The sequence below is a fragment of the Limulus polyphemus genome, unplaced genomic scaffold (assembly GCF_000517525.1).
Source record: "Limulus polyphemus unplaced genomic scaffold, Limulus_polyphemus-2.1.2 Scaffold3752, whole genome shotgun sequence".
In the NCBI taxonomy this organism is placed as follows: Eukaryota; Metazoa; Arthropoda; class Merostomata; order Xiphosura; family Limulidae; genus Limulus; species Limulus polyphemus.
The window spans coordinates 69,141-82,429 of NW_013669362.1; the positions used below are offsets into that span (position 1 = coordinate 69,141).

Sequence of the window (13,289 nt, forward strand, 5' to 3'; positions counted from 1 at the left end):
CGGCGTACCACCTGTATCTCTGCTGTTACGTACTATCGCCTCGTCCGACAGAAGTATATATATATATATATATATATATATATACACGTTTTAACCACCAGAATCCGACGAAATATTAATATAAAGAAAATCCCAGATAATAAACATAAAATTTCTTATAATCTAGGCATTGTTGAATCTAAAATTTTATTTACAAAATACATTCACTGATGTTTCATCTAACATTTTTATAAAAATATGACACTCTGCTAAAAATGTTACATATTTTTTCAAAATGTGATAATGCACGTAAATACAGTACAGTACATCTTGAAAATACTATACAGCCCTTAATAGTGAAACTTGTTATTATGAGTAGTACAAATCATTTTAAAATTTGATATCTCAAAGGAATGCTAATGCATTAGTATTATTAAAACATATCAAAGGATTTAAAGTGATGTTAACTTGCCATCTTCCCTGTTCCATGCCTCACCTTTTTCACTCAGTTACATTTTCTTGATACAAAATAAAATGTTCCTGTTGAAAGTAAATGTAATGGTATCTACATAGCCATAACATTTGATGTTAATTGTAGTTTTATTAAATTCATTAAAAATACCATTAATATAACCTGAATCTACTGCTTTCAATAGAAGTTAATGACAGTTTGTTAACTGCTTTTTCCTTACCCAGGATTACTAATAAGAAATTGACATTTTTTATATGTACATGTAACTTTCCTCATAAAAATTTCAACTTTTCCAGATTTTTCTATAGAAAATAATGGTAAAACTATTTCATTCTTAAACACTTAACTCGATACAGATCAAGTGCATTTCTTGCACATGCAGTTTCATGGTAAATGCTACATAAAATTATTTATTCAGTACTATCTGTGGTGTACACTGAGAAAAGTATATTGCAAAATTGAACTTTGTCAGAAAGAATTAGAAGTAAAACACCAGGGAACGACCCAATAACTTTTTATATAATGCTTTTTATCATCATGTATCACTAACATCCAAACAATACTCATTTGAAATCTCATTTCTTTACATTAAACTTTCCTGCTCTACACCAGTTGATGGTATAAAAAGTATTACTGTATTTATAGATATACTGAAACTGTAGTGATCATAAATAATCATGTAACATAATACAGTGTCACAACAAGTCAATTTTCCTGGATTATCAAAATGAACAGTATTGAGCATTAATCTAAGAACATTCATAGGGTGTTCAGTAACAAATGTGAAGTGTATCATGATAAACAGTTCTGGAATAGAAATATGAATAACATTACTTAAAATGTTACTGTTGAATGTAGTATTTAGTAATTCTTTTGTGTAATAAAAATCCTACAAATGAATAGTACTTGATCATTAACTAAAATGATTCTTAGTAAAATCTAACTCTGCTAAAAACAAAAGAAATTAGACAATTATTTAAACAGAAGATGGATTAAAATAAACTTGAAAGATGCATTCTCATCCCCCTCACTAGTAGTAGTAGTACAGGAATGTTTTTAAAATACATAACAAAGCTATTTTCTACCACAAAAATCTAAATCTACGAAGATGAAACTTACCAATAATAATTGGAGCAATGATGTTATCCTTTATCAGAGATTTTGAAAAAATAGTGCTGTATACATTAAAATGAAGTTGTAAACAAATGAATTAAATTGATAATGGTTGTGACTAAATTTGTTTTTACTCCTTTCACGATGAGATAAAATAAATACCATAAAATTAAACCAATCAGTCGATTGCTTGACATTTCTTGTTCTCTTTCAAAATTCGTAGTGCATACTGGAGGGATTTACACATTTTGATAAAAAGTTTAGAAAAAAATTTACATTTACGTTCCAAATATATATTTTTAACTAGCGTTTCGCCTTTGCGGCTTCCTCAATATCGTGTATATTAACCCTTAGGAAGTCGCAAAGGCGAAACGTTGGTTAAAATAAATTATATATATACATCTCGAGTGTAAAGGTCGTTTTTTAAAACTTTATCAAAATTAAACCGACGTTTTACAAATGCCAGAGGCACTGGAACCGTACATATTTTACTTATATACTAACTGTAAATGATATTATATTAATTTTCTAGGAGGCATGCTCCTAAATCCTTTAGATTGAGCTGCTGAAAACAGCTCCTTTTAAGTTATACTTTCAATCTTTCATTGTAAAATCTGCATGTCTAACTAGGCATCCCCACTTTGCAACTCCTTCCTACACCCCTGAATATGTTTATTAGAAGGGATTTTAACTACTCACATGTTTGTAATTAGAATTTGTTACAATAAAAGTGTATATGTTTTATTGCACTAAAACAAGCGAAAACTTCATTTTCATAATTCTGTTAAATCAGTTAAGTGTATAACTATAAAGAAGCTTAGCATAAAATTAAAAGGAGAATGGTCAGCCTTTTAACCTATATACTTACACTATAATCAGATCTTTAAAATTTTCTCTGTATATGTAAATTCTGAACCTCAATAAATTAATTGTTACACATAAATCAGTGTGCTACACGTTTTATAAGGTTATAATACACTAGATCGGCCTTGGCTTAGGGCAAAGTGGATGCCACGTGCCTCACACTAAAGTTTTTGGGCCCCGCGCCGCACTGTAAAGACTACGATTGTCATTAAAACACCTTAATTCGAGGCTGACGTCGTTATGAGCACAATTTACAATACTTCCCAAACACAAGCCACACAACCTGTGCTCTGAACATAAATTTGATTTCAAATGGCTTACATTCATAAAGCATCTCCTGTAACCTTTTCAGATGTTTTGTTATTTTTTTGGAACATCACCAAAAAGTGTGTGCGCATGACGACATCAGATTTGAAACAGTCTCGCGGGTTTTAGTGAGATTGTGAAAGCCGCGAGATTACGTTCGTTTCTTAAACACACTATCATGTCGGCACCACTGATCTATGGAGCGTACACCACTCTGAGGCTACGGTAGGGGTGAAGCCACCGGAAGACTCCCACGGCCATTTTTATTTCACACACTTATAGAGCCCACCCTACGATATTATTATAATACCTCTATTACTGTATAGGAATCTTGATCAATATGCCTCGCTGTTCAGCTGTTGGATGCAGCAACATATCAACCAAGGGATGTGGCAAAACTTTCCACTTGTAAGTATTCATCTTAGGGTTATTACGTATCAGTTAAACAAATTTTATCGACTTTTAATATACGGAGAACGAGTACTCTTTATAACAAATGTATGGCAAATTAAACCCCATCGAAATTGGTGTGTGATGAACTGTGTTTAACTAAAATATACATATGCACTTTAATAAGCATGATCACTGTTTATTTGATTATTTTAATGATAAAATTGCGCACAAAATAAAAATATGTAAATATTTTCCTATACGCCCTGACCGGGACGTCTCCATTCAGACCCGTTCAACACTACGCCACCTTTTCGCTTTTGTATGTAATTAAATACAAGCACGGCGACAAATATGAAGTGCAAATATAAATCAACTACTGACTTTTTCTTTAACTTCAGTATCTCGCAAAACACATCTCGATAGAGCACAAACACATGCCAACAAAACAGCAACTACTTGCCTAAGTGCAACTAAAGAAACTGTAAGTATTGTTACATATCTGCTTGTTTGTTAATTTCCCGTAGAAATTCTTTCAGAAAAATTTCAGCGATACAAATCCTTTCTTAAATAAAACTAGTTTATTCTTTCTCAATACAACTTTGCAATACACAGAATTTCCACAGTCACTTTAATTTAAACACACGCTAAAATTCACAACGATTCACACACTTTACTTAGGGTCACTTGACTCAATTATCTGTCTATCTGCAATTATATCTCCTCTTTATTTGACGGGCTTATATACTAAAATAGAGGGCGCCTAGAAAAGACTAAAGTTGCCAGGAACAGTCATAATCCTTCTAGAAATTCCAGCGTCACGTGACTTCTGCTGTCGTAACAATATTATGTTAAGTAACCTCTCTCTCTCTCGGATATTTAAATTATTTGTCATTATATTATATAAACATTTTTCTATGTAAGTTATTGTTGCACTTACAAAACGTGTCTCTAATTTTAGACAAATACAATTTATAAAAGCTTAACTCCAAAACATTGAATTTAAACATTGGTATTTTTTTAAAATAAGTTTACGGTATTTTTAAGAAAATAATAATGTAATAAACTGAATAGAAAACAACACAACATATCCTTTCAAAGCAGGAATTGTTTGACTGAATATATACCAGAACAACCTAAAATTGTGATTCAGTCTTTGGTCGATAAACGGCACGAAGTATGAAAAAGACAGCGACGAATGCCAGTAAGCAACCGCCTATCTTGCAAGTGTGAAAAATCTTTCAAGTTAAGGAAAGAACCAATTCATTTAAAGTGGGGGATATCAAACATCGAAATCACCATACCAAGCAAATGGACACAGTTGTAAAAGCAGTGTGGGCACTTGATATGGAAAAACTTGATGTACATAATACGCATATTTTTATCATATAGTTTCCTTCATATGAGAATAATCAATTAAATTCAATCATGCACCCTTTCTTCTTTTAGGTTTCCCAAGAATGTTGAAAGACGACAACTATGGGTGGCCAGGATGAGGAGAGAGAAATTCAAGCCATCAGACAAGGCAGTAGTGTGTTCCGATCATTTTGAGGAGGAATATTTTGACAAAACTGGCCAAACTGTCAGACTACGTCCAGATGCAGTACCGACAGTCTTCAACTTTCCTAAACATTATCAGAAGGTACATACTTATATACACGTTTTTTAAAGAAATACTAAGTTACATCGTCCACACACCCAAACTCAGTTATTACAGAAATACTATTATCAATTGTGTCATGATCTAAAAGACTGTTTCGTTCAAATATTATTGATTAATTTAGTTTTGTGAGTGAATGTTTTATTATTGTTTAGTTTTTGCTAACTAAGAGTTAAAAGCAGATGATTGTAGGAAGTTTTGTTAATAATTCAGTGATGTTGAGAATATCGAACGTCACGTGCATTATATTGACGTCATAAATAATAGAAGGCGGACAGACGATTAGGTAATAAAGATATAAATAGCGTGAGATGAGCGGGAAGCAGCAGACAGATAATAGCAACAGAGAATAAAATTGGTGCGAAGTTAATTACCGTAGAAGTGATAGGCCTAACGATTAATATGTTAGATGGTAAGAGGAAACTAACAGTAAAAAAGAAGATAAGAAAAATATTTTTATTCCCCCAAAGCGTGGTTCTAAAGTAATTGAATCAGCCTGAGTGCACTTTGACAAAAGAAACAGGGGATCTTCAAAAGAAAGAAGACCAAACGATTAGGGTATCTCGAGCCACAATTGTAAGTGAATCATCGAGAAGATAGTTCTGCTTGTCAACTGAAATTCTAAAATAACTGAATAGGCCTAGGTGGATATTTGACAAGAAGGAGAGAACTACGTGTATAGTATTTATAATATATCCATAATATCTATAGTGTTGAGGAATTTATTGTACATACGATAACTTGTTCTGAATATATATGTTATTTTGAAAACAAGTGAAGTGCGTAGTGTTTATTCATTGTTGAATTTATCACTTAACAAGTCACAGACACCTACTGTAGAAGAGTCCTAAGCCCAACAACAACATAGTATATATTTATATTATTATGAAGTATAAGTAAAAGCCTTTCTATTTTGGCAATTGGCAAATATATATATATATATATATATATAAGAATTATATTTTAAATTCTGACAAATTGATTACTGCAAATATTCAGCTTTGTTCATATCACGAACCACGATAGACAGTCGAAAGTGGTTCATAATAGGAATTGCACGAAACACTAATAAAACGTTCGAGCAAAAAGCACGTTAAACAGTAAATATTCAGTTCAAACAACACTTTAAAATCTTTACTACTGACTGCTACAGCTGTACAGGTACAAAATGCAAAGAAAAAAACAGCATGTTAGACTTACAAGGAAAAGATAGTCCACTCAAAACTGCTCGTTTGTAATTCTTCTTTTTTATTATTATTCTCTTGCCAACCTACAACAAAAACGGTTGGTATGTTGCACCCACATCTTTTGTAGAATACTAAATAAGGTACTGTAAAGGTTGTTGGGGTATTGAAAAGTCGATTTGTTTCCTTCATAAGCTAAAAGTCCCCCCACTGGGACAGTGGTAAGTATATGAATATACAATGCTAAAGTCAGGGGTTTGATTCCCCTTGGTGGACACGGTAGATAGCCTAATGTGGCTTTGCTATAAGCAAAACACACACACACATAAGCTAAAAAACATCATAATTTTAGTTTAAACAATGTTATTATTATTATTATCCCTTGAAGTTAGCTTTCTTACAAATACCTGGTGTTTCTTTAAAGAGCTTAAGTACAGAGTGAAACAGGATTTACCAACCAATAATAGAAGAGCATTAGATGATTGTCACGAGTAGATACTCAATACTTTGTACACTATACAATCAGTATACTTAGGGAGCTAACCCCTATACTATGTATGAAGCCAAGGAGTAAAAAAATTCGTACACATAATATTAAATTGTATTACACGTTTGTAGAATAATTACGTTAAAAGACACGAAGGTTTATTTAAATCAATGTTTTAGATGTATATGTTGTATTTGAAAAGGCTTTTTACTGGTAAAACATTTTTTTCTGTGCTTAGTGGGGGTTGTGTCTTAGTATAGGCATATATTTTCCCATTGCTATGCATTATATACATGGAATTAAGTTACACAGAAACTATAAATACTCACTATATTCTCAAACAAATCTCCATGAGAATCGCCAGCGGCAGTTTTGCAGTTGACATCTCGAACTAATGCGATCAAATAGTCAATAGCTACAGTAAATCATCAATTTCTTCATGAACCATATCAGCTAGCTACAAGTTATGTTTATTATCATTAGTGTATAAAGTTAGCTACTATATCAAGTAATCCTTTGCCCATAATTAAGCATACAAATGCTAGCAAACAAGATAAAGTAAAAATTGGAAATTTAAAAATGTACAAATATGGATCATAAAAAAGTGAGAAAACAAGATGGAGATACTGTAGACATCATTTACTCAAACTACAAATCCCTATTTTGACTCCACCAAATGTAATTCTATGTAACAGCAAGGAGCCAAAATATGGATTTTAGTATGAGTAATGTCTACAATATCTTGTTTCGTTACATTTTTTTATGATACCTATTTGCAGGTTTCTAAATTTCCAATATTTTGTTTATATTGTTATAATTATGACTAAATGGATCCTGAGTAAACGTAAAATGCTCTAGCTATTTTTTTATCAAAACCGAATAAATATAATTTATCTAGTTCTTATACAAGGGTAATAACATGTAGAAAAATTATTGACTTTTTCATGTTTGAGTTATATAATGCAGTGAGATTATGCTTTATATGTATCTGATTTCAGAAAGCTGGCAATCACAAACTACCCACAACAAGACAATATGCAGAATCAAATCATCAGCAAACTCCACATGTGACTGTAGACAATAAAATTATTGTTGCAGATCATCAGTACTGCACAGCCAGCCCACAGAAAATGAAGAGTAAGCTTCACTGGACTGTGGATGTGTCTCAGGCCTGCAGAAAAAGGTCGAAGCTAGGTAGGAAGATTGCACAAAAAAGTAGATTCCCTGCAAAACGTTATATACTTCATGCAGATTCCATAAATGATCTCTAAGTCATGAGTAGACATGCTTGAAAAGACCTTTGTTGAGGTACCACTGGAACTGATGAAGCACATTGTGAGCCAAAAAGTCAAAGAGACATCACATAAGGAATACCATCCTGTCCTCAAGTCCTTTGCCTTGACACTACATTTCTCCTCTGTAAAGACTTACAGTTATGTCTGCAACACTTTCAACTTAGGCCTGCCACATCCATCCACCATCAGGAAGTGGTACAGCAGAATTTATGGGAGTCCAGGCTTTAGTGATGAGGTGTTACAATTTCTTGAGGTCAAGGTCCACAAAGCCAAGAAGAACAGCAAGGGTGTGTTGTGTGCATTGATGCTAGGTGAATTGGCTATCAGGAAGCATGTTGAGTGAATGGTGAAAAGATGTTAGGTTATGTTGACATTGGCTCTGTCATCACTGATGATTCTTCACCACTAACAACCAAGGTTTTGATATTCGTGGTGGTTTGCATTCATGATCACTGTAAATTTTTCATTTGGCTATTTTCTCACCAATAGCCTATCAGATGCTGAATGGGCTAATTTTGTGTGTCAACGTATCTTGAAATAGGCAGATGTTGATATGAAGGTTATTTCTTTCATGTGTGATGGACTTCATATCATTTCTCAATGCTGAAAGAGCTTGACAAATCCACTGATTCTGCCAACTTTGATCCCAGTTTTCCCAACTCATCTCAACCCTACCAACGGGTATTTGTCCTGCAAGATATTTGTCACATACTGAAGCTGATCAGGAACACTCTTGGCACATGTGGCATCATCATTGATAAAACTGATGAGAAGGTGAGATGGCAGCATCTAGAAGGCCTCAACAAACAACAACAAGAGGAACGTCTACGCCTTGAGAACAAGCTCAAGCCAGCTCACACAGCATGGAAGTTCCAGATGAAAGTTTATCTTGCTGCCCAGACACAAAGTTCGAGCATTGCTTTTGCTCTTAGATTCTGTTGACAGGAATTAGAGCTGGAAGAGTTTGCTGACAGTGAATCTACCTGTACGTCTATTGAATTTTTTGATAAGCTATTTGACATAATGAACTCAAGGAATCCTTTGGCTAGCAGCTACAAGGCATCCATGAAGCTTGCCAATGAGAGCTCTATGATGCTGTCTTTAGATGAAGCCTACCAGAATGTAGCAACACTTAAAGATAGAAGTGGAAAGTTGATCACAAGCACAACACTCAAAACAGCCTTAATTGGCTTTATGGCAATTATATAAAGCATCACGATCCTCGATGAACAATATGTGAAAACAGATGCATCGTAACTGCCCTACTTGTTGACCTACAAGTTAAGCTAATATCATCTTGAGCATTGTTTTTTTTTATTGTTGTTTTTTGTTTGCAGCTGTCAGGTTAATATATGGTTTTAGTAATTGCCTAACTGTACGTCAGTTCATTGCATCGTACAACAGGATGCTGGTGAGGCATGATGTGAAAGGGGCTGGTGGAAAGTGCATTCAGCTAGACATGAAAAAGATCCTACAAGCAGCACAAGCATTTAAGTCAATGAAAGATGCAGTGCCAGACAATTCTCAAGATATCCTGATGATATGACACCTTGCTATCTTCTGACGAATCAGATGATGGCTTTGATGCTGTTCCGAACATTCCTGTCCTATCAGCAAGCTGCAGTGAGCTATGTTGCCGGATTTGTGGTTCACATGGTCAACAAGAGGACCCATTGTCCTGATTGTCAAGCAGCGCTAACAGCAGCTGAGTTTAGAGCCGATGAGCCAGGCGACATTTTCATTTTTATGAAAGACAAAGGTGGACTTGTCAAACCCTCACAAAGTACCATTAAGGTTTGTGAAACCACTGAAAGATGTTTTCAGCATCTGTTGATTGCATCAGATTCAGGTCTGCCTCTAGAATCTAAAAATCCCATTTTTCATAATGCACACACATAATGCATGCACAACCTTCGATGACTTACTACAGCACAGAGCCTAATAAAAATCACATATTTACCTTGATAAAGTGCGTATCCTTGTGCTATTCCAAAATCAGGGTGCATCACTTGGCCAGATCATTCACAGACACTACCACTGGTAAGCTAGACATTCGGCAAGCTGTTTTTTAATACCAGTAGAGTTCATTAATATTTACATGTAATTGAATAGACTCAAAGCCTCATTATCTACGCACAAAGCTGTTTATATAGGCCTTTATGCAAAACTGTTATGTGTTTGCAGTGTTCGTGTAAAATGGTGTTTGTATCTCATGATTATTTCAGAGAACTCATTTGTAATTTAAATACATTTTTTTCATTTATCAGTAAATTTTTACAACAATCGCAAAAAAAAATTCATTTGTCAACAAAAGATTGTTTTTAATTAATTGCAGATTTCCTTTTTTAACACCAAATCTTAACGGCATTAATACAGTATTTTATAAAAACAAAACAACAATCTGGATAATTGATACATTCTGTAACAACTATGCTGCTTAATGATTATTATTTTTACTTTTATGAATATGTGAAGAAATTATAAAAAAGGTTATTCACAAATGTTACTTACGTTTGCGTAAGAGGTTCTTGTGCATCCTACCTTGCTTATAGAGTTAAAGTAATCAGCTATCCTTTTATGTACTGATATTGCTTTGAATTTGTGTGTATGAATAATCCACTCATTCAGCATGAACATAATTGGTAATAACTGATGAATAAATATTTATTTTGTTCTTGCAAGAAAGGAGGCAGTTCCTCTGTATTTCTTCTATAAAACAAACTATTGTTTTATTTGGTATATCTTTCTTATCTCTAATTCTGATTTACAATAAAAATCTAATATACCTTATAATATGATCTAACAAGAGTTTTTATTTTTTTTGTAATCCAATATCTCTTTGTATCAACTCAATTACATGAACTAATGTCGAATCTTTCTTTGATATGTGTTAATGAAACCACACTTTATATATAAATGTGAGAAATAGTGAATAAAATTTCAAATTATAATCACCTCTCAACTACAAAAAATCATTTTGATTTCTTATTCTATAATTTTGATTTCAAAAAGAAAAAATTATGGAAAGCACTAATACAATGCTATCTAACCAATGTGTTAAGGTGGAACTAAGTAGGTGTGGTAAAATAGCAGACGTGTAGCCGCTAATCGCTTTCCATATATAGATCAGTGGGAAAATGCAAACCAAATGGCAAAAAGGAAATCTGCTGCAGTATTTCCAAAGAATTCCGCTAAAGAAGAAATGCTTCGGAAAGACAATGAATTTGACTCTTCACAAAAGACTAAAGATAGCAACAACCAGCCTCTTTTGTTCAAACGAAATGAAGAGGGCTTTGAATTGTGACGTGGCTTAGCGATGTAAAAAGGCATTATCGTTACACCAGTGACAAAAGCAACTTTTTTTAATAAGCACCTATTGGCACAAAGATAAAAAAATATCATGCTCCAACCAATTTGACCATATTAAACCAAGATGGCTGCTACGGATTTTTGAAAATCTACTTTATGTCATATGTTCTTATTAATTAAGATACAGACTAATGTAATACATCGTTTTGTACATTTTCAAGGATGGGAAATCCATTGCTATCAGACTTTTTCTTAAGAAAATGTAGAGGAAATCTATTTTAACCATAAGTTATTACAAAATACCAGCAAGAGATAGACAATATTGGCTGAATTGTTAAAAATTCACTATATATTCTCTAGTTTGTGCGTGGATAGACTACTCAGCACAGTATAAAAAATTCCCATCTGATTTTAAAAAAGTAATATTTTGTACTTTATAGACATAATGGTTTGTTAAACATCACATCTGTGTCGATACCGTAGACATATACTTGGTCACAAATGTTGCCTCTAAATATATTGAACTTTCCTATGTATTAAGCTTTGTTCTCGAGCATATTTTCACCTCAGGCTGCTAGTTGCCATGCTGAATCGAATCCATTATGAAGTAGGTTTAAGGTTTCCATTTCAACTTTAGTTAATTAAATCAAATGATTATAACTTTCATAGCAAAGTAGTTATGTACAAGCTTAATTCAATAAAGATGATTTTCAAATATTTTCTTTATTGTCTCATTGCAAGTAGTGATCACATAACTGCCTGAACATGGATTGGTCTTGCTGTGTTATATGTCAGAGCAAAACAAACACATCGCCTTTATCATGTCCTCAACATCGTACAACTCAATATGCTAGAGAAGTCTACACAAACTTTCTGGAAAATGTGTAGCATTTCAGAGATCTTAATGCATTACCTGGTCCTGTAGACTTTGGTAAGCAAGGCACGCCAGAATGTTTCATGGAAAATAGAGCATCTTGCACGCCTTCAGAAATTCGACAAATCAAAACCAGAAAGAGAAATCAATAGGAAATGAAAATAGTCACATAATGAGCATCAAGATAAAGAAGCAGAAACTTTAAGTGGTGTCCAACACTGAAAGCGCCGCCCAATTACCAGCAGGTCCAACACATGTATCTTCTGTGATAAAATGAGAGATTTTCACGAGTATGCCACAAACCTTGCAGAGGCAAATCTCAGAGCCATGGCTAATGATATGTCGGACACTAAAGTTCTTTCCAAAATATTATGTGGTGACTTGGTGGCAACTTATGTCAGATATCATCTATCATGTTTGACAAAATACTGGAACCATTGTCGTTTTTTTTTTATCTGACGACAGTCCCACACGTGCCAAGCAGCTGAAAATGTTAAAATGATCAAAGCAAGAGCCTTTGCAGAACTTGTGACTCATGTGTAAATTTCTGCTGAAGAAGGAGTTCATCTTTCTAAGCTTTCAGATATTCTTCAAATGTATGAAAAGGATCTCAGTGAGTTTGGCATCAATATATCTTTCAACAAGACAGATCTATAATAACAGCTACTTAGCTCTTTCGATTAAATTAATCTTTTAAATTAGTAAGCGAACGTTAACGAAATTTGGCAGATTATCAGTAAACATTAATTAAACATCTAATTTTTCTTATTAAGTCGTAAAGTTTGTAAAACAATGTTTCTCTCATGCCTTTTTTTTCGTTTCACATCTTGCCTGTCTATCATGCAAAGTAATTTTCATTTTAAGATTAAAAATATTTGTATGCATCAGAAAATGTTCAAATTTTATATGCGAAATCTTTATAATGTCCGGATAGTTATCCAACGTTTCTTTAAAAAAAAACTTTATATTCTATCTGTTATTTTCAGTAATTAATTTCTGTACGGGTTCGGTAAATTTGACCGATCTCGCAACCACCATAAAAATTAGGAAATAAACCTAAATTATGCTTCTTTCATTCTAGAATGAACATGAAAATATAAACGTTTAGACGAAGTAGCTTAAATCTCATAACATTGTACATTTAAAAAAATATTTAATATTTTTTATTATTTTGTCCTTTCACCTGTGCCTGGCTAACAGTACAGAAGTTACAATGACGCGGATCACGTACACTATGTTATTGTATCAAATAACATAAAACTGACCTTTGATCTGTACAAAGTAACTTGTCTTGGCTGTGTTTTAGTCGAATAGTATTTTGTAAAATACAGTCACATTTCATTATTATATATTATA

At 33.2% G+C, this 13,289-nt stretch overlaps 1 protein-coding gene across 2 annotated transcripts; it reads left to right on the forward strand.

Annotated features, from left to right (window-relative positions):
• Window positions 1-2,434: 2,434 nt before the first annotated feature.
• On the forward strand, window positions 2,435-11,776 carry LOC106469978 (THAP domain-containing protein 2-like). 2 transcript variants are annotated; one of them, XM_022398537.1, is made up of 3 exons: window positions 2,435-3,142; window positions 4,574-4,766; window positions 7,454-11,776. In XM_022398537.1, the coding sequence occupies exons 1-3, from the start codon at window positions 3,075-3,077 to the stop codon at window positions 7,724-7,726; spliced, it is 534 nt and encodes a 177-aa protein (XP_022254245.1). In that variant the 5' UTR covers window positions 2,435-3,074; the 3' UTR covers window positions 7,727-11,776. The 2 variants fall into 2 exon arrangements, with proteins under 2 accessions (XP_022254245.1, XP_022254246.1); XM_022398538.1 differs by lacking the exon at window positions 7,454-11,776 and adding an exon at window positions 5,255-5,294.
• The last annotated feature ends 1,513 nt before the right edge of the window (window positions 11,777-13,289 follow it).

Bases quoted from the DNA above. Each gene is read 5' to 3' on its own strand.
- LOC106469978 (XM_022398537.1), top strand. From the start codon at position 3,075: ATGCCTCGCTGTTCAGCTGTTGGATGCAGCAACATATCAACCAAGGGA. The intron at 3,143-4,573 runs GTAAGTATTCAT...TTCTTCTTTTAG, and splicing joins TGTGGCAAAACTTTCCACTT to GTTTCCCAAGAATGTTGAAA. The intron at 4,767-7,453 runs GTACATACTTAT...ATCTGATTTCAG, and splicing joins TTCCTAAACATTATCAGAAG to AAAGCTGGCAATCACAAACT.